This window comes from Malaclemys terrapin, chromosome 9 (genome assembly GCF_027887155.1).
Source record: "Malaclemys terrapin pileata isolate rMalTer1 chromosome 9, rMalTer1.hap1, whole genome shotgun sequence".
Classification (NCBI taxonomy): Eukaryota; Metazoa; Chordata; order Testudines; family Emydidae; genus Malaclemys; species Malaclemys terrapin.
In genome coordinates, this window is record NC_071513.1 from 50,072,202 (window position 1) to 50,098,107 (window position 25,906).

General features: G+C 44.8%; 3 protein-coding genes across 6 annotated transcripts in view; 1 reads left to right on the forward strand and 2 right to left on the reverse strand.

The window, feature by feature from the left end:
* Positions 1 to 22,566, forward strand: part of BOK (BCL2 family apoptosis regulator BOK) — a 39,104-nt gene extending 16,538 nt beyond the window's left edge. For all 3 annotated transcript variants that reach the window (XM_054039905.1, XM_054039906.1, XM_054039907.1), the window contains 2 exons: positions 11,099 to 11,262; positions 18,779 to 22,566. In XM_054039905.1, coding sequence (XP_053895880.1) covers positions 11,099 to 11,262; positions 18,779 to 18,904 — 290 coding nt within the window. In that variant the 3' untranslated portion in view covers positions 18,905 to 22,566. The remainder of the gene's footprint in view (positions 1 to 11,098; positions 11,263 to 18,778) is intronic.
* Positions 1 to 25,906, reverse strand: part of STK25 (serine/threonine kinase 25) — a 194,798-nt gene that overhangs the window by 97,843 nt on the left and 71,049 nt on the right. The window lies entirely within an intron of this gene.
* THAP4 (THAP domain containing 4) overlaps positions 24,665 to 25,906 on the reverse strand; it is a 69,593-nt gene continuing 68,351 nt past the window's right edge. For both annotated transcript variants that reach the window (XM_054039888.1, XM_054039889.1), the window contains one exon: positions 24,665 to 24,977. In XM_054039888.1, coding sequence (XP_053895863.1) covers positions 24,858 to 24,977 — 120 coding nt within the window. In that variant the 3' untranslated portion in view covers positions 24,665 to 24,857. The remainder of the gene's footprint in view (positions 24,978 to 25,906) is intronic.

The following is a 25,906-nucleotide window of genomic DNA, read 5'->3' on the forward strand; positions in this document are numbered from 1 at the left end:
AGCTCAGTGGTTTGAGCATTGGCCTGCTAAACCCAAGGTTGTGAGTTCAATCCTAAAGGGGGCCATTTAGGGATCTGGGGTAAAAATCTGTCTGGTGATTGGTCCTGTTTTGAGTAGGGGGTTAGACTAGATGACCTTCTGAGGTCCCTTCCAACCCTGATATTCTATGATTCTTGTTCTGTGGCACTTTGTTTCCTGTGGGGTTTTGATCAGGAATCTTTGGGCCTACATGTCCCATTCCCTTAGTCCTGTAGGGTCTGCATGACTTCAGGTTGCCCCCCAAACTGCCAGTGGGGTAAATGTTCACACCTTCTAGTGGAAATGCAGTAAGAAGTGGTTCTCTCTCTGCTGTCTCCTGTTTTAGGCCATATGAAACTGAGCCTCCAACCAGAATCCCCTGTGTATTTATTTACTGATCTCGCTCTATCTGCAATAGACATCACCAGAGAGGACTGTGGTGTGTCCGTACATGTTCCCCCAGCTGTTGAAATGTGGCTCATGATAACCTTGCTTTTAGATCTGAATTGGGAGTCCTGCTTTGATGCTAAAGTGGGGCGATTTATTTAAATAGGCAAAGGAAACACTGCAGAGTGAGCTCTGACACTGACCAGACCCCCATTGTCACGTGGCCTCCCGAGTTCTCTCCAGCAGCAGGGAAGATGGTATGCAGCGGGAGAACTCTCAAAAGCAACCCTTTCTCATTAGTTCATTTTTCCCTTGGCTAGCCAGTATTTACATACCTACAGCTCCACAGCTGGCTGCAAGTCTGCTACTTAAAAAAAGAAAACAAACAAATTCCAGGCAGCTTTTTCATGTCTTCTGTGTCCTTTTGAAGTGGAGTTCTAGTTCCACTCCAAAGGGCAGATGTGTGCAAGTCTCACCTTGGTTCTAGTGCTTTCCTTTTTAGACAGTTTTTCCATTCACTTCAGCTCCAAGTCACACTGAAAATACAATCGAACTTGCCTGCGTTTCCCGCAGTTGGAGGTTACTGACGATCTGTTTGATTACACTTGTAGATGAGCAGCATGGTTCCCCCCTCAACATGGATGGATGCCGTAAACAATCTGTAGGACATGGGGGCCAGAGTGTGTCTGGCTCAGTGGGGTGTGCAGAGAGCAGAGACAGAACGGGAACCGTCTCTGCTACTGACCAGTGCTCAGATGCAAGCCCAGCTCTTGTACTCGGGAACGTGTGATGGGTCCTGATGATGTCACAGTGAAGGGAGGAGCTGGTAATCTATTACCCTCAACGCCTCCATACTGCCAGCAAAGGCGTTTCCATGCCAGGGGGACTGGATAGTGGATCCTGTGAAGATGGGGAATAGGTACTTCTGTGACCTCTGCCATACTAGAAATCCTGGAGTAATTGTAAGCCCAAGTCTGCAGCATGGGGCTGCTTGGGAGCTCATGCTGGGACAGTGAACTTCTCCATATCCCACCTTGCTGCTAGGGCACGATCTAGTCCTTAGTCCTTGGAATGGCCTAGGGTTTGCCAGTAAGGAGCCAAACTCTGTCAGACCCCACCCCTCTTTCGGCAGGAATTTTTAACTGGAATCAGCAAGGTGGACACAGCACGGGTATTGTAACTATTTGTACCGCCAGCATTGCTACTGCATATAGTGATGTCTGAACAGATGCCATGTGGCCTGGCTGTGCCTTCACAATGACAGCGGCAAACTGAGCGAGGGGTTGAGTCTACACTTGCAGGCCGTCTGTTGGAAGCATGGGGGAGGCGCGCAGCACAAATACACTTTCACCTGCCTTTGTAACAACTCTTTTCCCCCTGCCTGCAAAAATTCTCAGCCTCTTCCTGGTTTGCTGGTGCTGTCCCAGAACACATCCCTTTGACATCACAGAGATGAAAGGTTGGTATTCGAAACAAATAATCTGAATCTAGTATTTGATGTGAGAACATGTTGCAGTCTGGGATATCTTCAGCAAACTAAGAGGTAGTAGAGAATTACCCAGGGCAGGGAAAACCTGTTTATAAAGGTAGATTTCTGTGATGAATGTCCCTTAGCTGGGAAGGCACTGGATCCCTGGGACCCTGTGTAAAGTCAGATGGTTTAGTTCTTTCTCACCTGGGACTAGGCCCCCCCAGCCTTCCTGTTTATCTGGCAGTCCTACACTGCATCCTGCTAAATAGAGGAGCCAGGTAGAAGGCTGGGGTGGAAGGCAGGGAGATGGCACAATGACAAGCCTGTAGTGTCAGCCTCAGACTGCAGATGGATGACGAAGGAACAAGGACAAAGGGCACGGTGGGCACGGCTGATCTGTGGCACCTGTTGCTAGAGATGTCCATTGTTCTGGGAGGGCTGAGTGCAGGGCCCAGTGCCCCCATGGCCTGGCTGGTGGAGCATACATCTGTGTGTGTGTTGATGGCAGGGGCTGGGTTGTAACATGTCAGTAACCTGGGTACACTATGCTGTGTAGACATGCCATACGATGAATTCAGCATGGCTTCGGAGTTCACCTTTAAGTGGGGACTGACTGGCTAAGCAGCAGTTCTGCACAAAAGGACCTGGGGATTACAGTGGGTGAGAAGCTGGATATGAGTCAGCAGTGTGCTCTTGTTGCCAAGAAGGCCAACGGCATATTGGGCTGTATTAGTAGGAGCATTGCCAGCAGATCGCGGGAAGTGATTATTTCCCTCTATTTGGCACTGGTGAGGCCACATCTGGAGTATTGCATCCAGTTTTGGTCCCCCCACTACAGAAGGGATGTGGACAAATTTGGAGAGAGTCCAGTGGAGGGCAACGAAAATGATTAGGGGGCTGGGGCATATGGCTTATGAGGAGAGGCTGAGGGAACTAGGGTTATTTAGTCTGCAAAAGAGAAGAACGAGGGGGGATTTGATAGCAGCCTTCAACTACCTGAAGGGGGGTTCCAAAGAGGATGGAGCTGGCTGTTCTCAGTGGTGGCAGATGACAGAACAAGAAACAATGGTCTCAAGTTGCAGTGGAGGAGGTCTAGGTTGGATTTTAGGAAACACTATTTCACTAGGAGGGTGGGAAGCACTGGAACGGGTTACCGAGGGAGGTGGTGGAATCTCCAACCTTAGAGGTTTTTAAGGCCTGGCTTGACAAAGCCCTGGCTGGGATGATTTAGTTGGTGTTGGTCCTGCTTTGAGCAGGGAATTGGACTAGATGACCTCCTGAGGTCTCTTCCAACCCTAATATTCTATGATTCTATGAGTCTAATAGCTCTGCATTTCCGGAACAGGGGAATTCTCCTCCTCAAATATGTCATTGATGGATAGCTTTTCAATAACAGGAAAAGGCAGGCTTAAAGATTCAGGCAACATGTACAGCTATTCTCCATAAGGGGCTGCCAGTGTGACTGCAGAGACCTTCAAATTAGTCACTGATCTAACCTCTGGACCAGTCAACAGGTTGTTATCCTTCTGCAACCTATGGAAATGGGTTTGGGCTCTGTCCGTGTCTAGTGGATAAGAGTCCACGTCACAGACCCCATTGCAGCTGGTACTGACTGGTCACCTTGCTGGCAATTGTAGCAGAGCACCCAAGTAGTGAACAGATTTGGAGACTAAACTGTCTTTTCACAGATACCACCCCCTCCCCCCACCTCTACAGCAGTTACATAGAGAGGGAAGCTGGTACAGCCATTGCTTTGTTCCGTATTTAGTCTGTGGACAAATAAGACATTTGGCTCTAGATCTGTCAAGTCATCCCCTTTTTATGGGCACTAAGGGCATGATCTGAAGCTTATTAAAATCGAGGGAAAGATTTGACAAGATATACAATTTAAAATAAAACTAACCATAACCACAGGCACCATCCTCTACGGGGGTAGCCTAAATTCTCATCTCAGTACTCCCAGGTAAACCCCTGGCAGCCACTGGATTTACTCCAGATGTACCTGGGTGTAAATGAGAGCAGAATCTGAGTCGGCGTCTGTAAAGGCTTGGAACTGCACCAGTAAATTTGTTCCTATAATTGTGATTGACTACCCATAAAACCAAAAGGAGCCAGATCCCAGTGTGGGAATCAGTATAGTGGAGTTATGCCAACACTATACATACACTAGCTGAGGTTCTGACCCAAGATGTCATGAATGAGGGAGGATACTGAAGAATTCTGAAGGGCTCATTAGATGGTTAGGGAGTGTATTGAAAAGAGTAGCATTTCCTTCAATATTATAAACACCTACGTGCACCCACTGTCTATAGCTCTTCCTTTCCTGTGGTCTTTGTAGCCTCTTCCTGGCTCACCCTTGTGGCTGTCATGGTGACAAATAACACAGATGAGAACAATAGCCAAATGTTGACAAGAGTACCACACGGATGCTGAAATACACAAGTGAAGGCCATGCAGCAGGGGCTCTCCTGACCTAATCTGATGAGAACAAAAATGGAATCAAATTGGCTATTAATTTGGAATACCGATATTTCCTTCTGCACCCAAAGATGCAGGATTGGTGGGGGAAGGATGTATGCAAGGGGCCTCTGAATTGCATCTAGGTTATTATCACAAGGACTTCTATTCAAGAGCACTTTGTGGTTTTTGACCTCCTATAAGACATGACTGGAACAAACAGCCTCTCGTTATCAGATGAAGTATGTTTCACTCATTTTAACCAATTCCACCCCGTCTATCTACATTTGCAGTTTAAAGAGATGTTTATTTTAATCAGATATCACTAAAAAAAGGCAACTCCGCAGAATCCACTTGTAGGCAGGGCCGGCCCACAACATTTTGGCACCTGAGGCAGGGAGCTCAAATGACGCCCCCATGCCTCCTCGCTTGGGACAAAACTTTGAAAGGTCTCAATTCTGCCTTCTTCCTGTTCTACTCCTCTCATGGTACTGCTCTGCTACCTACCCCAATAAAGGAAAACTAACTACTTAAAATGCCTTGTTCAAAAACTTTAAGTAACACTTAACTTTCAAACACCTGAACAGCAAATGTAACTTTTCTTGTCTGCATAGTAAACACTGGCATTTTTATCTGTTTGAATAATCAAAGTGGTGCTTTCTGTGTCTTCTTGGTTGCAAAGATTTGAACTGCTTCCTGAAGGCCTACAGTCTGGGCCAGCTCATGCTCTATTGAGATGGCTGCAAGGCCGACCAGCCTCTCTCTCCTGGGTCACTGTGGAGCGTAGATGTGTTTTTATTAACTTCAGTTTGGAGAAGCTGAGTTCTCCACTGGCAACTGTTACAGGAAGTAGTAGAAGTATGTGCAGAGCAACAAAAGGATTTGGAAAGAGGGTGGTCATCTTACTTATGCACATATATTCCAGAACAGCCTTTGGAGTTGATCCTGCTGAAATGTATCTTGAAAGGGCTTTCAGTTCATCACCTAAATCACTTGCATCAATATTGCGCATGTCGTCATGTGTCAACACTGTCTCTAGTGCACTGCATTGCTGATGTAGGTCTTCTTCAGGTATAGTGAGGAGTTTTGGAATATCATACAACATCCCAAATATACTACTGTGTTCCTTGAGCTGTATGAAATGTTCTTCAACTGACTGTATTGCACAATCTAGCACCTGGTTAAAGAATTCAACTTTGAATTGTTGTTTGGGGTCTCTTATGGGATTATCCCGTGCCTCGTAATCAAAATGTCATCTTCTTTGGTGATTCTTGAATGGGTGGGAAAATAGCTTCAGTGTGAAGTTCCTCTGCCAACTTCTGTGCACTCTTCAGAACATTTTGAAATCCCTCATCTGACCGGTAAGACTGTAGGTATGACTTTGCTTTGTCCAGTTGTTCCATTGCTCCAGAAATATCAAGGTCAACACCTTGGAGTCTCTTGCTTAAAACATTTATTTCAAACTTAAAGCTTATGCTCTATTAAATTGGTTAGTCTCTAAGGTGCCATAAGTACTCCTGTTCTTCTTATTTCAAACAGTATGTCATGCCACAACACTAAGCCACACAGAAATTTGAAGTTATGTATGTTTCTGGTGATTCTATTTCCCTCTGCCTCTGTTCTCCCACAAACAGTTCCTGTCCTCATTATCCTCCATAATGGCAACTATGGCATCATCTATCTTCCCAATTTGGTGTTTGATAGGCTTTATCGCCTCGACTTGACTTTCCCATCGTGTGGTACTCAGTGGTTTCAGTGTCAGAGCGGATGTTCCCAGATGTTGCTTCAAAATTTACCATCAATGAGCTGATGCAGAGAAAAATACATAGATGCTTTGAATTACATTAAAAAATTCAGCAGCCTCTCTAAAAGCTGATGCTGCATCACTGACCACCAAGTTCAATGAATGAAAACTGCATAGGACGAAAAAAGCTCGAGGGTTTAACTCCCAGATCCGTGTCTGCACTCCTCTATTCTTTCCTCTCATGTTGGCACCATTATTGTAGCCCTGACCTCTCATGTCAGCTATCGCAATTCCCGTATCTTCCAGCTTTTTAAGAAGCACATTTGTCATACCAGCTCCTGTAGTATCATCAATGTCAATAAATTCTAGAAAATGCTCTCTGACAGTCACCACTGCAGGGACATTTTCACTAGGTCCTGTTGTTGTTACAAAACGCACCATTAAAGTCATTTGTTCCGTATGGCTGATGTCAGGCGTGCAGTCCAGAATAACAGAGTAATATCTTGCTGACTTCAGATCTGCCACAAACTTCTGTTTGACTTTAGTTGCCAGTAACTGTATGATCTCATTTTGAATTGTTTTTCCAAGGTAGTGGGGTACACATTTCTTCGGTGGTGACTCTTCTTAGATGCTCCTGGAATACAGCATCAAACTCAGCCATCAGCTCCACAATTTTAAGGAAGTTTCCATTGTTTGGCACATACAGCTGATCTGAAGTGCCATGCCACACAATGCTAGGTTTTGGGTGGCAAGCATTCGCACAATGGCAATGAGCCTTTTCAGAACATTTTGCCAGTAAAGAGACTCTGATGCAATCTTTTCTTGATGCTGATCATCTATGGTGGCCTTTAACCTTAGTCTCATCTCAAGCTCTTTCCACCTATGGAATGCTGGTGATTTGGTGCCTTCTCATGGCATGCCAGATTTCTAGCCAGATTTTTTTCCAGTCCTTTGTTCCTGTAGAACCCAATGTGGCTGGAACATTAGACTGGAAGAGTTTGCAACAAAAACAGTATGCAGCATTCTGGATTTTTGAGTACATAAGCCATGGCCTCTCCACTTTGTCACCATTGGGGATTTCACACCAGTAATGTGTTGGATGGAAACTGCTATTTTCATTGTCTTTGGGGAACATGAAGTTTTTCACTTGCTGTGGCCCATGCAGTACAAAGAAGTCCCTTAGGCTACTGCTCAAGTGGGTCCACAGTCCTGGAGCATCTAGACTTAAGGAACTAACCTCAGCAGCAGCTGTTTCTTGCGCCTCCACCACACTCTTCTCTGATCTACACTTTTCTTCAGGAGTGTGCATGGTTACATCCATTTGAGATGGAGATATGGATGCTGCAGTAGCTGCCAGGTCACCTGCACTCTGACTAACTGGAAGATCAGGCATCTTCTCATCACTCACATCCTCACTGGGGCCGGAAGGCTCACCGTGAACATTTGTGCCTATGTATCTCAGGAGAGCTCCTTCCTGCTTAGATAGAAAAGCTTCCTTTGCTTTCTTTCTTTTTCTGAATGCTGCCCCAGAGGGGCGTTTTCTTCTTTCACTCATAACTGCTGTTCTGTGCCAGCTATAGTGGCTCTCAACACTCAATTGAAGGGGACAAATAAGCAGGCTGGTAGCAGGGCCTGAGTGAGGGAAGATATCAGCGTCTTAAGGGCCTAACTGGCTCCTATTACTTCAGTTGACTGCCTGTTCTCCTCAAGTGGGTTCAGGGAAGCAGCAGGAAACAGGAAGTTCCCTGAGAAGCTGGTGTTAATCAGTCCAGGCTCCTGGGGGTGCTAGAGTGGTACATAAGAGGCTCCTCCTCCTCTCTCTCCTTTCAGCTCCTGCTGCTTTTTGTTATTCCCTCTCACCTTTTCTCCTGCCTGCCTGTTATGTCTCTTGTGCCCTCCTTCCTCCAGCACAGCACTCCACCATCTCTGTGCATCTAGAGCAGAGAGAATACATATGCACCAGCAGCAGATACAATTTTCTACATTCTGGGTCTTAGTGCCCCCCCCCCCCCCCCGACTGTCTGGCACCTGAGGCGGCCGCCTCAATTCGCCTCATGGTAAGGCCAGCCCTGCTTGTAGGTCCCTTTTGGTCACTGGGTAGAATTATCACGGGAACCCCTTGTTGAAATTCACGTGCTGTATAAAGGAGCGGAGTAAATGGAGAGGAGAGAAGAGGAACTCCAATATAAAAAGCAAGAGAGACTCCTCCTGAATATGTCTCTAGCTCTCCAGTGTCTCAGGTGCTGGTGGTTTTGGAAGTACTCTGAAGGCAAGAGGTGGACTCTCTGCAGCAGAAATGCTGCACCAGCCAATGCGTATTTCATAAGAAACATAAGAACATTAGAACGGCTGTACAGGGTCAGACCAAAGGTCCATCTAGCCCAGTATCCTGTCTACTGACAGTGGCCAATGCCAGGTGCCCCAGATGGAGTGAACCTAACAGGTAATGATCAAGTGATCTCTCTCCTGCCATCCATCTCCACCCTCTGACAAACAGAGGCTAGGGACACCATTCCTTACCCATCCTGGCTAATAGCCATTAATGGACTTAACCTGCATGAATTTATTCAGTTCTCTTTTAAACGCTGTTATAACCTCCTCAGGCAAGGAGTTCCACAAGTTGATTGTGCGCTGTGTGAAGAAGAATTTCCTTTTATTTGTTTTAAACCTGCTGTCCATTAATTTCATTTGGTGGCCCCTAGTTCTTGTATTATGGGAGTAAAGTAAATAACTTTTCCTTATCTACTTTCTCCACATCACTCATGATTTTATATACCTCTATCATATCCCCCCTTAGTCTCCTCTTTTCCAAGCTGAAAAGTTCTAGCCTCTTTAATCTCTCCTCATATGGGACCCGTTCCAAATCCCTAATCATTTTAGTTGCCCTTCTCTGAACCTTTTCTAGTGCCAGTATATCTTTTTGGAGATGAGGAGACCACATCTGTACGCAGTATTCAAGATGTGGGCGTACCATCGATTTATATAAGGGCAATAATATATTCTCCGTCTTATTCTATATCCCCTTTTTAATGATTCCTAACATCCTGTTTGCTTTTTTGACTGCCTCTGCACACTGCATGGATGTCTTCAGAGAACTGTCCACGATGACTCCAAGATATTTTTCCTGATTCATTGTGGCTAAATTAGCCCCCATCATATTGTATGTATAGTTGGGGTTATTTTTCCCACTGTGCATTACTTTACATTTATCCACATTAAATTTCATTTGCCATTTTGTTGCCCAATCACTTAGTTTTGTGAGATCTTTTTGAAGTTCATCACAGTCTGCTTTGGTCTTAACTATCTTGAGCAGTTTAGTATCATCTGCAAACTTTGCCACCTCATTTTTTACCCCTTTCTACAGATCATTTATGAATAAGTTGAATAGGATTGGTCCTAGGACTAACCCTTGGGAAACACCACTAGTTACCCCTCTCCATTCATAGTTTGCTTTCTTACGAAATGACATTTCCCTGAGCACATCCAATTTCTTGTCCCTGGCTCGTTTCCTTTTCACTCCTGAAATATGTTGAATAAGATAATTCCTCTCCCCTCTTGTATGGCTGTGTTTTCCTTCAGACCACCTTCAGGCAACAGCTTCTCTGCATGGCTTTGCGCTACCAGTGCTTCACCTGGGTTCTGCCTGCAGCTGGGAGAGGCCTTGAGCAGGCTACACAGAACTCTAGAACTGTAAAATGTCTCACCGCCTGCTTGTTAATAATTGATATCTAAAATAATAGAGTAATGGGAAAATGTTCCTCTCATTCGGCTCTGAGGTTTAGTGAGACAATGCCATTGTGCTGTGCTGCTTCTCTTGTATGGCTGGGAGAGGGTCAAGTTTCCAGGTCATAGTTCACCTTAATAGCACTGCAAAGGATCTCTGGCTGTAACTCTTCAGCATTGAGCTGTCCATCGCCGCCCACTGGCAAAGTACATGGGACTGTGCCCAGTGCTGAGCTCATGGTTGTGGAGTGCTTATCAGTAGCGCTAACAGAACAGGAAGATGAATGCTGCTGGTATAACTTCTAGGGGGCACTTGCTTCTGGCAGTCAGCCTTGCAGGAAGCTCTGCTGTCAGGGAGATTAGATAACTGACCAACATTCCACTCCCCCAACACACACATGCCGGTCCCTAGGCCGTACAGTGCCATTCAAACTAGATCTAGGCATGGCACCAAAACTTTTGGGGGGTTCATTTAATTTTCAGCATGTGGTATTGTATGTAGGATATCCATGCCTCCTGGCACATGCTCTAGCCCTGCATCCTTGCCTCCCTTTCAGATGAATATTGGGCCATAAGTCATTGTGAAGATGTCCTCCCTCTGCAGTGTGCCAAGTTGTCATTCTGCTGCGATTGCCTGGCTGTGCAGCTTGGTCTAGCGACGTAACAGTAAAGCTGTGTCCGCACTGGAGAGGCGTGGAGTACTAGCCAGGGTCTGGGCCCCTTAGGGTGCTGTAACACACTTCACATCATACACATGCTCCCAGCAGGGCACAGAGGATCACACTGCTCTTTGGCTAGGATGTGCACTGAGCATGGCTAACCACCATGTGATCCACTCATGTCGGTTTCCACTGGTGCAGTGTGGGTATGGGTGAGAATCTATGGCATAATAGCCCCACTGGTACATCTACTCCTCCTACTTCTGTCCCACAGTGCATCAGTCACTGCTTTGGTGGTCTGGTCAGCTTTCTGCACTCTGCTGCACAGGGGTCAAGTGTGCTGGAAGCCATTTTACTGTAGAACTGGGACTGATGTGAGATCAAAGCACATCTAGGAATGGATATGTGGTAAAGTCCCCTGCTTCTGCTCTTGAAGGTGGGGCACCCCTTCCCCAATCACTGCACCCAATTCACCTTAGTGTAGACTATGCTCTCCAGAGCAGGAAGATGCAGAGGTGCTACTGCACCTGAACTAGGAAAGCTGCACAAACATACAGAGAGAAACTCATCTCGGCTTCTGCCAGCCCCAACTCCGCAGCAAACGTGTGTGAAAATGAATGTTATCCCGTCTTCCTGCAGGCATAACATGGGGCAAGGTCGTGTCTCTCTATGCTGTGGCCGCTGGGCTGGCTGTGGACTGCGTCAGACAGGCCCAGCCAGCAATGGTGCATGCCATTGTGGACTGCCTGGGAGAGTTTGTCCGCAAGACCTTGGTGACGTGGCTGAAGAGGCGAGGAGGCTGGGTAAGAGGTGTTGAATTTCTCATGCTTGCTTTAAATTGTGAATGATTATGGGGATGTTCCCAGTGTTAGTGAAACCAACAAGAGTGACCCTTTAAGCTATAGCTAGGTTTTTGCAAGCTTCCCTGCCACTGCTCCGCCAACCTACTTCAGTTCTGACCTCCAGTAGTCCTGTTTACACCAGTACTGGCCTCAGCACAGCTTTTTTCCTACATCTCAGTCCTGCCTTGAAACAACTCTGGCTATTCTAATCCTCTACTTCTTGTGCCACTCTGCCAGCCTAACTGCAGCCTGCCTGCAAGTACCTTTTCTCTTCCAGTCCTGAGCCTCTTTGGTCCCAGCTGCTAGTGGTCGTGAGAGCGTGCAAACTGCAGGAGTCTTGTAACACGAACAACTGCTGCTGGCCCCTTCGTTCAGTCTGTAGGAAAATTATTTCATCTGTAACCTGCCTGCACAGTTCCAAAGGGGAAGGTTTAGCAAGTAAATATCACTTGTTTATGTGGCTATTAAAAACCTCTCACTTCATATCCCGGCCCAGACCCAGCTTTGTGGTGCTACCTGTATAACTAAATGTGTAACTCTCCCTAGTATAGCTGTGGTTGTCGGACCAGTGCTAGCTACCTGCAGTTGATGCGAACAAACCCCTGCCTCTTTTCAATTCCCTGAGCCTAGCAGCCCCCGCATGAGGGGTCAGAGCCCCAGAAGGTGCAATCAGTGGAGTTCCATTGAATTTGCTGAAGCTAGGCTGATTTATACTAGCTGCTGGTCCCTTATTTTAAAAACTAGGAGCTACAAGTCTGACACATCAAACCAATATATTGTAACTGCTGCCTGCACTCTGAGTCGCAGGCTGTCTCTGACATGCGCTTGTCAGCGAGTAGCTGACCCTGGGCTGGAGGAAGGTGACACTTCCCTTTAGAAGTGCAGACATGATTTCTTCCGAGCAGTGGACTGCTGCCAATCCTCTCTTTCAGGCTGCACTTGTTTCCCTCAGTGTTCTTCGCCTTGACCTGGGCATTTCTGTGGGAGACATCCCAGCCATGCTCACAAACTGGCCAAAACTAAACGGCTGTTCCAGGAGGGCCTTTTGTCTGCTGCCTGCCCTGCCCTGCCATTCATTTGTCTTGGCACTGAATCCGAGTTTCCCCTGTGCACCCGCCTCCTGTCTCATATGCACATACCAGGGATGGGGCTGCCAAGAGGGGCCACCGTATTCTGTGCTGATACAGGAAAGCCCGTACAGAGACCTCGGATAGGCAGCTGAAAGACTGCAGCAGGCAGCCAGCTCCCACACTCCCCCTTCATGGGAGGAAACAGTAATTAACCCTTTAGGGCATCACCCCACATGGGAGGAGTTCACAGCCTCAGGAATCACCTCCAGCAGGACTCTTTACAAAGACAATCCCCATGGAATATAACAAATTCCAGTTGCTACAAACTAATAACAGTAAAGAAGAGCAAGTTGCTGAACAGTGTTTGCTGAATAGCAGTAAGCCAGCAAAGTGCTGTCACAACGGCTTATCGGAGCCCAGCACGACTGAAATAATGATTTAATTAACAGCTTTGAAACTCTCATTTCCAATGCTTTATCAGGTAAACGCTGGTTAATTTAACACTTGGCTTAAGTACTGTTAACCAAATAATGTTTGGAAAAAGCAGGCACCTTCCAACTTTGAAACATTTGGCTTTCCAATGCTTTGGACTGGGAAAGTAAGTTTTTTCAGGCCAAGCAAGCCTCAGATATGTAGGGGCCCCTGCTGGGAAGAGTTATTAACAAGGAAGTCTGGGAGTGAGGCAATGGTTCCATCCATTGACTGGAGATACAGACCAATGATGTTTCCACCAGTGCGTTGAGTTGTAGAATAGATGGTATTCTCAGTTAGTTGTGCTGATTGGTACCTTACTCCAAGAGTAACCCTGGCAGAAACAGGCCCTCAGTTGACTTAGAGTATGCAGTGTAGTGTTGGTCCCAAGATGTTAGAGAGACAAGGAGGGTCTGATAAAAGATATTGCCTCACCTACCTTGTCTCTCCAATTCATGGAATCATAGAATATCAGGGTTGGACGGGACCTCAGGAGATCATCTAGTCCAACCCCCTCAAAGCAGGACCAATCCCCAACTAAATCATTCCAGCCAGGGCTTCGTCAAGCCTGACCTTAAAAACCTCTAAGGAAGGAGATTCCACCACCTCCCTAGGTAACCCATTCCAGTGCTTCACCACCCTCCTAGTGAAATAGTTTTTCACAATATCCAACCTAAACCTCCCCCACTGCAACTTGAGACAATTACTTCTTCTTCTGTCATCTGCCACCACTGAAAACAGTCTAGATCCATCCTCTTTGGAACTCCCTTTCAGGTAGTTGAAAGCAGCTATCAAGTCCCCCCTCATTTTTCTTTACTGCAGACTAAACAATCCCAGTTCCCTCAGCTTCTCTTCATAAGTCATGTGCTCCAGCCCCCTAATCATTTTTCAGTGGTAGCCTGTTAGTCTGTATCAGCAAAAAAAATGAGGTGTCCTTGTGGCACCTCAGAGACTAACAAATTTATTTGGGCATAAGCTTTCGTGGGCTAGAACCCACTTCATCAGATCAGCTTATGCCCAAATAAATTTGTTAGTCTCTGAGGTGCCACAAGGACTCCTCGTTTTTTTTGCTAATCATTTTGTTGCCCTCCACTGGACTCTTTCCAATTTTTCCACATCCTTCTTGTAGTGTGGGGCCCAAAACTGGACAAAGTACTCCAGATGAAGCCTCACCAATGCAGAATAGAGGGGAATGATCATGTCCCTCGATCTGCTGGCAGTGCCCCTACTTATACAGCCCAAAATGCTGTTAGCCTTCTTGGCAGCAAGGGCACACTGTTGACTCATATCCAGCTTCTCGTCCACTGTAACCCCTAGGTCCTTTTCTGCAGAACTGCTGCCTAGCCACTCGGTCCCTAGTCTGTAGCAGTGCATGGGATTCTTCCGTCCTATGTGCAGGACTCTGCACTTGTCCTTGTTGAACCTCATCAGATTTCTTTTGGCCCAATCCTCTAATTTATTTAGGTCCCTCTGTATCCTATCCCTATCCTCCAGTGTATCTACCACTTCTCCCAGTTTAGTGTCATCTGCACACTTGCTGAGAGTGCAGTCAATGCCATCCTCCAGATCATTAATGAAGATATTGAACAAAACTGGCTTGATACCAGCTGCCAATTAGACATGGAGCCATTGATCAGTACCTGTTGAGCCTGATGATCTAGCCAGTTTCTATCCACCTTATACTCCATTCATCCAGACCATATTTCTTTAACTTGCCGGCAAGAATACTATGGGGACATGATATCAAAAGCTTTGCTAAAGTCAAGGAATAACACATCCACTGCTTTCCCCTCATCCACAGAGCCAGTTATCTCATCATAGAAGGCAATTAGGTTAGTCAGGCATGACTTGCCCTTGGTGAATCCATGCTGACTGTTCCTGATCACTTTCCTCTCCTCTAAGTGCATCAGAATTGATTCCTTGAGGACCTGCTCCATGATTTTTCCAGGGACTGAGGTGAGGCTGACTGGCCTGTTGTTCCCCGGATCCTCCTCCTTCCCTTTTTTAAAGATGGGCACTACATTAGCCTTTTTCCAGTCATCCAGGACCTCCCCTGATCGCCATGAGTTTCCAAAGATAATGGCCAATGGCTCTGCAATCACATCCGCTAATTTCTTTAGCACCCTCAGATGCAGCGCATCCAGCCCCATGGTCTTGTGTTCGTCCACCTTTTCTAAATTGTCCTGAAGCACTTCTTTCTCCACAGAGGGCTGGTCACCTCCTCCCAGTCTGGGAGCTGATCTTGTTCGTGAAGACAGAGGCAAAAAAAGCACTGAGTACATTAGCTTTTTCCACATCCTCTGTCACTAGGTTGCCTCCCTCATTCAGTAAGGGGCCCACACTTTCCTTGTCTTTCTTCTTGTTGCTAACATACCTGAAGAAACCCTTCTTGTTACTTATAACATCTCTTGCTAGCTGCAACTCCAAGTGTGATTTGGCCTTCCTGATTTCACTCCTGCATGCCTGAGCAATATTTTTATACTCCTCCCTGGTCATTTGTCCAGTCTTCCACTTCTTGTAAGCTTCTTTTTTGTGTTTAAGGTCAGCAAGGATTTCACTGTTAAGCCAAGCTGGTCGCCTGCCATATTTACTATTCTTTCTAAACATCGGGATGGTTTGTTCCTGCAACCTCAATAAGGATTCTTTAAAATACAGCCAGCTCTCCTGGACTTCTTTCCCCCTCATGTTATTCTCCCGGGGGATCCTGCCCATCAGTTCCTTGAGGGAGTCAAAGTCTGCTTTTCTGAAGTCCAGGGTCCGTATTTTGCTGCTCTCCTTTCTTCCTAGTATCAGGATCCTGAACTCAACAATCTCATGGTCACTGCCTCCCAGGTTCCCATCCACTTTTGCTTCCCCTACTAATTCTTCCCTGTTTGTGAGCAGCTCTGCCCCTAGTTGGTTCCTCCGGCACTTGCCCCAGGAAATCGTCCCCTACACTTTACAAAAACTTCCTGGATTGTCTGTGCATTGCTGTATTGCTCTCCAAGCAGATATCAGGGTGATTGAAGTCCTCCATGAGAACCAGGGCCTGTGATCTAGTAACTTCTGTTAGTTGCCGGAAGAAAGCCTCGTCCACCTCATCCCCCTGGTCTGGTGGTCTATAGCAGACTCCCACCATGACATCACTCTTGTTGCTCACACTTCTAAATTTAATCCAGAGACTCTCAGGTTTTTCTGCAGTTTCATACTGGAGCTCTGAGCAGTCATACTGCTCTTACATACAATGCAACTCCTCCACCTTTTCTGCCCTGCCAGTCCTTCCTGAACAGTTTATGTCCATCCATGACAGTACTCCAGTCATTTGATTTATCCCACCAGGTCTCTATTATTCCAATCACATCATAATTCATTGACTATGCCAGTTCTCCCTGCTTGTTTCCCAGGCTTCTTGCATTTGTGTATGGGCACTTAAGATAACTCGCTGATCGTCCTGCTTTCTCAGTGTGAGGCAGGAGTCCTCCCCTCTTGCGCTCTCCTGCTCATGCTTCCTCCTGGCATTCCACTTCCCCACTTATCTCAGGGCTTTGGTCTCCTTCCCCTGGTGAACCTAGTTTATCACTAGTGAACCACTCTAATTGCCTTAGAGTGGCAGATTCAGGCCCTTAGTAATCTAAATTATTCAGATTAATTGCAACAACCTTTCTGCTCCTGACTGATGTTTAAACGTCACCTTGTTGAAGAATCGTAGATACACACAGGTAGCATTGCTGCATCCAGAGTGATTATATAACAATGAGGGCAGGGGGGCACACACTTCACTGCACACACCAAGGACACCTTACTTCTCTCCCAGTCCCCATAGCAGGGGCTCTGTATGTGCCCCCCTGCTTTCCCCCTGTGCCAGGGGTTCTGTATGCCCTGCATACCCTCCTATTCCCTCCTTCCTCACCCCTACACCATTTTTATTTATTTTCTTTCTGTCAGAGAGAAGTCATTCAGGGTGTCACCATTTTAAATTCAATTGGGGGGATGGACAGAGCTGAGATGGGGATAGGTATTGCTATACTGGAAGATGTTAATGGTTCCCATCAATTGGTTCTTAGATCTCTAAGCAATTACAGAAGTGGCTGAAGTTTTGCTCTGCTAATCAGATGTCAGGAGTGCCAAGTGTCCCCCATTTCCCCTTTCTGGTTCTTCAATTTCACCAAAATCAATAGACTTCTGCCCATTGATACCCAGACCATTCCATGCAATTTTGAAGTTGATGAGATGGAGCATTCAAAAGCTCTCTCTTTAATTTACATCCAGACAAACAAAGAAATGCCATCATCTTGAGTGTAAGACCTCACTTTGCATGGACTATAAGACCCATCTTGGAATGTAGATTTCTCACAATGCTGCACTAAGGTTGCCATTGGCACACTAGCTCTGATTTTCCTAACTCTTATGACATCAGGCACAGATGGCATTAATGTAGGGTTTTGCATATACCTTTACATTGTTTCGGATAGTTCATATCACAATTCCCCATGAAGGGCCCAATTCTGCTCCCATTGATGTCAGTGCCTCAACAAGCAGTGCCTTCAATAGGTGCAAACCCTACATCAACCCCTGCTCACCAGAGCTCCCTGTTAAGAGTGTTGGAATGCTCTAGGAATGGATTGTTGGGTGTATGAAAAACTGAGGTAATCCTAAACCTGGGAGGCCAGGCTACTGGGAAAGGCAAGGGTGTGGTTATAACATAATACTTTATTTTTCTACACTGCCTTCCATCTAAGAGGCTCAGACAGCTCTTCAAACACTACTGAATTAAACCTCATAATACTTCCATGAGCTCTGTCAGCAGTAGCCTCATTTTACAGATGGGGAACTCGAGGCACAGAATAAGGCCCAAACTTCCCACTAGCTTTAGGTGACCAAGTTGAGATGCACATGGGGGCTCATTTTCAAAGGTGCTGAGAGTCTGAAGCCCCCAAAGACTAAGACTGTAGCATTGTGAGAAAATACTGGGCTTGTGTCATAAATTGGGCATCATGAAATCTGTGGCCACTTCCACAACCACTTGGGACATGTTAATTTGCTGAAGGTCACCAGGAAATCTATGGCAGAAGCTGAAAGAGAATCCAGATCTCCTGACTCAGTTCACAAAGCCAGCTATTTTGCATTGCTGGGACAATCTACATTTGAGTTTTTCTCCAAAGATGCAGTTTTCTGTGCAACACAGTCCTGCCCCAGCCCTCTAAAGGTTTTCCACCCTCACCTTTTCAGTGCCAGAAGATATCCCTTCTAACATGAATTTGCTGTTAGGTTGGTTTCCCCCTCTCTCCCCAGGTCAGCTTACATTCCCCTAACTACTTAAGGATCACTCTGGGCAGCTAGTTTTGAGGTCAGCCCACATGTCTAGGAGGCATCCGTGCCAATGCACACATGTCAACAGACAACGCTTAAGACAGGGGGGTTGATTTGGCCAACTGAGATCCAAATAAAACATTAAGGCAAGAGAAAAAGTAAAAGCAATCTGAGCTGAAATTAAGCAGCCCAATCTTTGCGCAGAATCTGGTTGTTACTAAGGAGGCAGGAAGGTGGGTGAAGAGGGTATTACTGAGGATGTCCTTTTTGAAAGGGGGGAGAGTTTATTTTGCTGTCACATGAACAGAATGTTCAGCAACCCAGTTGGAAGACAGTGTGAATGAAGATGGTGCAGAATGAGATGAATAAATCTTTCAGAGCTCAATAGTGCCTTCAGGCATCATTTAACAGCTTACAGGGGGTGGCAATGCCAGAGATGGTGCTCATAGCACTCATGTTGCTGCAAGGAGGCACCACAGGGGAAATGGTGTTGTATTGCTGGCTGGAGGCAGTGGTGAGCCGGTCCCAGCTTCACCCAGCAGGAGGCATGGTGTGAGACAGTCTATGAGACCAGGATATGCTATTGAAGGTGGTAGGGGAGAGTGTGGTTCTGTGTATTCTGATGATCTCTGTTTCCTTCTCCTTAGGAAGACATCACAAAATGTGTGGTGAATACTGATCCCAGCCTTCGCTCCCATTGGCTTGTGGCTGCCATTTGTAGTTTTGGTCACTTCCTGAAGGCCATCTTCTTTGTGCTGTTACCAGAGAGATGATTCCAGTCACCAAATGCGGCCCCAAGCCCCAGCTCCTCCCCCACCCAGAAGCAACAGTAACCATAGACCTGTTTGATGCTGAAGAGGAGGAAAATAAGAGAGGCTGGGACCAACAGAAACATTTCTCTCCTCTTCCTTCAGCAGGGAGCAGCTACCCAACTGTAAACATCCTTTCCTCTGTGACAGGAGGCTTCTCTCACACTCAGAGTAATCCGTTGCAGCCCTTGTTCTCCTTGGTGACTTCTACATGGCCAGGTCAAAGCCCATCCCAGGGCAGACTGATGGGCTAATCTCTTACTTGTGTGTGGCATGGATATTCATACGTGTATTTATTTTCTGGTCATGTCACACACTTGCACTTCTGTATCAGGGAAACTGGGGGGACACGGAGCTTGTATCAGAGGAAAAAAATGTGTCCCTCACTTGAAAGATGGATTGTCCCTTTAATTCCCATAGTCCTCTTTGTTAGGATCTTCTCAGTATATCAGTGGCTAACGCAGTCTTCACCTTTGTACCCAAGTCTGACCATTGTGCCCTTGTGCATGGTACATTGTGGTTGTGGGAATATCTTTGTAGGCTGTGAAGTGGTGGATTTTTGACTGAGCTGCCCTCTTCAGCTGATGCCCCTGCTAAAGTAATTTACAAACCAGTTGTGACTTTGGGAGTGTAAGGGCTACTAGAACAACTCAATCTGGGGGATACGGCATGCTTTAACTGACCAACTTACTGTATTGTAACAAAGAATTGCAAAGGGGACAGCAGGGGCAGAGACTGTTTAGAAATCAGTGTGATTTACAAAGCTGAACAAAATGATAGGAGCAAAGCATCACTTCTTACATGACAGCTTTGTTTGAGCATTATAATGATGAATTTTTTCTCTAGAAGGAGATTCAGATGGAGCCAAAAAACAAGAGCATATAAGTACAATATGGGGTGGGGGGAATGTGGAGAAAAGTCATTTGAGTAGCATGTTGTGAATGGGAAAAACTGTATCAAGAGTGACAAATATTTCTCCTTTAGCAAATTATAAAGTCTGACTTGCAATTTTATCTTGTGATAGACAATAAAAATAGAAGGAGTTTGGCTTCTATGAACTAATGTGGTGTTTTTAAAGCAAATATAAGAACAGTCTAAAGTGGTGCAGAGAGAGACATACACTCAGGCCAGGTCACTGCTGGTGAAAAAGGGTATTTAACATGTTAAAACTACAATTTGCCTTGTCTGCACTGGGATTTTATACATTAGCTGGGTGAAGTAAATGCAGAGCTCCCCTCTGTGGTTTACCACAGCCAGCTAATCTGTTAAAACTACAGTTTGCCTGGTTCAACTCACATTAGTTAACACATCTTAAAAAATATCTGTCTCCAAAGGTGTAATGTCTGAGTAGCCTCAGCTGAGATGCACTGCCAACAGATTAGTCCTGGGTCAAGATCCTGACAGCTGCCTTGCTCCTAAGGCTAGAACTACTCAGAAAACCAGTTTCTCTGGAGAAGGAACATGCATGAATATTGGGGAGGTGGATGTCTTTATCCTATATTTATATGGGCAAAATGGCATTTTCCCTTCTGAAGGTGTGAAAACTCATGGAGCTCTGGGCTTGAAGAAAGCAAACAGCATTCTTCTGGCTGCCTCCACATAATAAAAGCAGTAACCCACATCACACCTCTTCTACTGAATCTGCATGCAGCCGTATGCCTTGTTTACACTGGAAAGGGTTTGCAGGTAGAACTATACCAGAACCCCTCCCAGTGTAGACATCGCACTCCAGCAAGAGTTCTTTTGCAACTACTCGTTATACCAATTCCCCCCAACAAGACATGGACAAAAGGACTTTTTTTTGCTGAAATCACAGCATCTACACTAGGGTTATTGCCAGCACAACTGTGTCAGTTAGGGATGTGATTATTTTTTCACATTCCTAACAGACAGCTATGCCAGCAAAAATTTTAAATGTAGACCCGGCCTAGGATTGTCATAGATTGAGCTAGCTAACATTTAAAGGCTGGTCTAAATGTTGTTTTTGTATTGCTAGAACCGTCTATTCAGAAGTAGATCTAGTAAGGTACAATGCCTTAGTGTGAAGACAGTTCTACTGGTATAAAGTGCTTATCAGTACAGTTTATTCCCTTAAATGTACAGTAAACTTTGGTTTCTAAACCAAGAGTTAGAATGGTACAAAATCTGTAGACCAGCTCCACGTCACTAGTAATACCTAGATTACCCACTAGGCTTTAATTCAACTAATTTAGCATGTTGTAAAATACAACCTGCCTTTTTTTGTCTTGACTAGCATTTTAACTGAATCCAGCACAGCTCCATTAAATCTTTGTCTAGATTAGGATTTAGAGGCTGCTTTGAATTACAATGCTGCAGGCTACAGATGTGTTGTAAGTAAAGCACTAGCACAAAGGAAAAATGCACTAAATTAAGGCACTTGATGAGTTAAATGCACCAATTAAGGCAGTATAACAAAAAGATAAGAATAATCAAACAAACTAGCATTGCTCAAGAGGAATATGTGTGAGTGGGAGTGGGAGGTTATATGTACAGGCAGCTAGTGATTAAAACAGGAAACCCTGCTGATAGTGAAGTGATAGAGAGGGGCATTCTACCAATCTTGTTTTGAGAAGAGCTCCAGAAAGGATTTTTTTAAAATCACCTGTATCTAAAATCTGCCTTCGTGAGTACAATACATCTTCTATTAAAGTCCATGGAGTCCCCCCTCCCCCCCCGGGACTACAGGCAGCACTTGCCCCTGGAAGGGGAGTTTTTTGACAGGGACAGACATAAGAGGAGCATCCTCACTGAAAAATCTGTGAAAATTCACTATGGAGAGGAAAATCTGGTTTTGCAGTTAATAGGGAATTTATAAAGGTGTTTTCCCTGAACTCTAATCCTTGAAGTAGTGGATTGTGACTTTACGATCACACTCTTCTCACATTCCATGGTCCCTGAACCAAGTGCAATAGACCCTCCTGAAAGTGCCACTGTTCATCTTTCACCTAACATTTTAAGCTAGCATCATAATACTTATAGTCTACTTTGTGCAGCTGCTGCTAAGTTGGGAATCTCTTATCTGGAAAAACTATGCACAATAGGACTTGGTAGAGTTATTTTAACCAACAGCTCTCAGGGAATGGCAGAACATGTTCCACAGCAGACTCTATTCTCTCTTCCTTCTCTGGGACTGGAGGTTTTGGAGCAGTAATAATGCTTATGCAGCTGCTCCTGAAGCCAATACTCTGCAGCTCTTCATACCCCATGCAGTAATGTATGGACAATAATACTTGTTAGTGAAACAGATGTTATACCTGCAGTAGTGCACAATATGGCAGTTATACTACAATGCCCTGATACAGCAAGATGCTTAAATCCTACACTGTTCAAAGAATAATATTTAGGTACAGTGGGGTATTCTTCCTTATCTGGGGTGGGAAGAAGCTTACTCCTGGTTTTTTGGTTAAAATTTGTGTATGTGTTTTTAAGTGATTGGTAAGGGTACCTAGAGTGTTGGGTAATTTCTCTAATTTATTTAGCTTAATAAAAAAAGGAGTAAGTTGTATGTATTATTACTATTAATAATTTGCTTTCCATTGAAAACCTGATACTGATGAGTCATCATCCAACTTATTTGTAAATAATAATAAAAAAATTCCACCGTACATTTCTTATCTGTAGTCCTTAGCCAGAAGAGCTTTCTGTGATTCACGAGCTGGTTGGGAAATGCTTATTCTTCCCCATCCCACATGAAAAACTGACAAAAAGTAAAGTTTTGTTTTGTCAATTTTCTGCACTCCTGATGAAAATCCAAACCCCAGTAATTTTAATTTTTGAAGTCTCTCGATGAAACTCCCAATATTTGGCCAAAGGAAATTGTTTTGTAAAAGTGCCATTTTCAGTCCAGCATCTTTCAACAGCAATATTTTGACCAGCTCTCATCTTGAGGTGGATCGAACACCTCAGCAGCTGCACACCACCCTCTAACTAGTACTGGTTGTAGACTCTGTACTCCCAGCTCCATCAAAGCAGCTAAGAGAGCTAAGCTGACCTTACCTTTTTTACACAGGAGAGAGCTGAGATTTGCATTATTTTCCCTATTGTTAATAATTCAGAAAAACTGGAAAGGAATACAGTTATCAAACCTGCATTTTCATTATCTGGATGAAGCATAGCACAATGGGACAAGGGAGAAAGAGTTCAGAGCTCATGTAAAATCTGAACTCCAAACTTCTCCTCACTTTTCAATTTCTTTCTTTCTTTTAAAGAAACACTGAAAATCTAAATCTAAGTCTACTTTTAAAAATATCCTCATGAGAATGTACAAAGCCAGTACGTAAGGCCAATTAAAATGAATGAAAATTGTGTCCAAATCCCGCCTAGATGACTTTGAGAATCTCAGTCTAACAACATGTTTACTCACCTATCCCAGAGTTTTCTTGACTTATAATTTTTTTAAATTTTTGTTTTTAAACTAAGTATTTATGATCATTGGTATGTAAAAATTTGCAGTAGATGGGTTAGTTTCTTAGAGATGTGGTATGAAGACTATACATGCTATTCAATTAAACACAATAAAATGTAGTATTCAAATCTAATATGCTTCTGGCAGCTTAAAACCTCACAAAAGAGCGTAACCTCTTTGAATCCAAACATTGTGCCCCCCTCCCTCCCACCCCCGGGCTTAAAAATGGCTGGCACAACTGTACACAAGTCTTGGTGAACTTTATACAATCCTCCATAACCTGACAGTGTGGTAAATGTTCAAATAAAATGTGTAGGGAATAAATAGCTACTACAACAAACAGACAGCCTTACCAAAATTAGGCCCATGCCATATAGCTCATCAAGAAATCTTGAACAAAATTCATTTGAAATGTTTAGGCAAAGTTATAGCTTTCCCTCTCATATAAAGTGAGTTACAATTTTTTCAGTCCCATGTCTCAGAAAACTTTGTCTAATCCCTCTTTCCCACACCAAAAAGGTAGTTGTTTCACTATCTTTCAAACTGCCTCATGTGTATTAAGGCTTTAATTTTAGATCCACATTTATTTCCATTGCACAAAGACCTGCTGATATTTCTAATATTATATATCAGCTAAATCAAAGGCTGAACCATGACACCAAGGTCACTGAAAATGCTGCAGAAATTAGTCCCTCATTATTTAAAGCTTCTGGCGCTTTTCTTTATCATGTGCCTGTCAATGTGAGTTTTATTGTGTTCCGCATTTAAGCTAGAGAAGGTGTGGCTCTTATCTCCAGAGCTCCCTCCATCCTATACTGGGAGGGGACTTTTTCTGGGACTGACCAAAACCCACTGAGGGCAATGGAATGACTCCTAGTGATTCAGATCAGATCCTCTATGGGCTTCAACCTGCTAGCTACTCAGCTCCCTCCACTCCGACTGAAGTAAAGGGGGTGAGGGTATTTGCCACCTCTGGGTGGTTGCTGAGCACCTTGCAGGTTTTGGCCCCAGGGCAGTTTGCTCTGTCCCACAGTAGGAGGTGTTCTCTCCTAACCTTTAGCCTGTATTGTGTTAGATGGAATGGAGAGTTCTGTCTGTCACACCCTGTATTGCTGCTGCTTTTATCTTCCTGTTTTGTTTTTGTGGCGATCCGTTTAGATCATATAAAAGATTAGAAGACTGAATCTGCCAGCCCTCCTAACTCTCTAGGGAACAGGCCTGAGAAACCCCTTGTTTAATCACTGCCAGAGCAGAGGAATTTACAGCCCGCACAGCAATAAGGTTCAAAGCCACAGCCATAAAAATAAAGGCTTTTTATTTGTTTTTTATATATACCGTTACAGAAACAACTGCATAACATTCCCAACAGCATGTGTAGCTCACCAGCCTCCCCCTCCTGTAATCAGGTGTGAATGTGGATCACCAAGATAGGCTTCTGTCCTTAGGCTCCAGGCTCCGCCTTTTCTGCGGGGAAACCCTACTCTCCTATTTTTAAGGTGTCACCTTTTTGTAGGTAATGTGAAGGTGCTGAGTCATTGGCTGCGCAGTGGTTGCCATGGAGACGGTCTGTTCTAGTTTCCCATCGGAATTGAGCCTAAATTTTCTGGTAATCTGAGAGGGAAATAAACACACACAGCCCTTTATTTTGTTCTGGTTAGCATTTTTTTTTTTTTTAAATGAAGTAAACCAACATCTGGGGCTAGAATAAGCTTGGCTCTTATTTCCTTAGTTGAAAGTTACTGGCCCAGCCCTTCTCATGTCTGACAGACTTCCACAGGCAAAATCTTAAGGACTGCTGCAATACTCCCTTCCCTATGCCCCCAAATAGGTTGGTTTGTTACAGGAGCACCTGGCGAAACTGGCAATAATCACTCTGTACCCTCCAATAAAGCAGAGAGCAACTTTCTAAGAGAAAGCACCTCTGTCAGAGTGACGGCTGCTACTGTACTGCACAGCTGAGTCCTACACTGAGAACAGTGTACACTGAGAGGGATGGACTGAAGTACAGCTGACAAATGTATTAATGCAGATGGAAAATAAGAAAATATGCTAGTCATCAAATGGAAACAAACACACTAATACACAGGCTGTGTGTCAGAGGTTACACACTCTTTAAAAGCATCTCCTGCTGCAGAATAGCAGCAGCCATTAGGGCTTTGGGCATTCTCACCTCATTTCCAGTTTGCTAAATTTCTAATACAGATCACCGCCTCTGACAAAAAATGAATGCTCACATAAAGCAAAGCCAAAATCCATCTCTGATGATTATTAGCAGCAAACCCCAATGTACTCTGTAACAAGCTGGACCTAAATTTTACAGCATGTTTCCTCAATTCTGCAGCAGCCAGCTGGGGCAGACTGGAAATTATGAAGTAGCTTCATTTAAATGAAAACATTAGGCCTGTAATTAAGTCAATTAATAATACTCAGTACAGCAGCCCCCTAGGTTAGTTATTTTGACATCACATTCACAAACTGGCAGCTTTCAGTACGTCCAAAAGTTTTGTGTTGACCATGATTAATTGCACTGAAGAAATCAT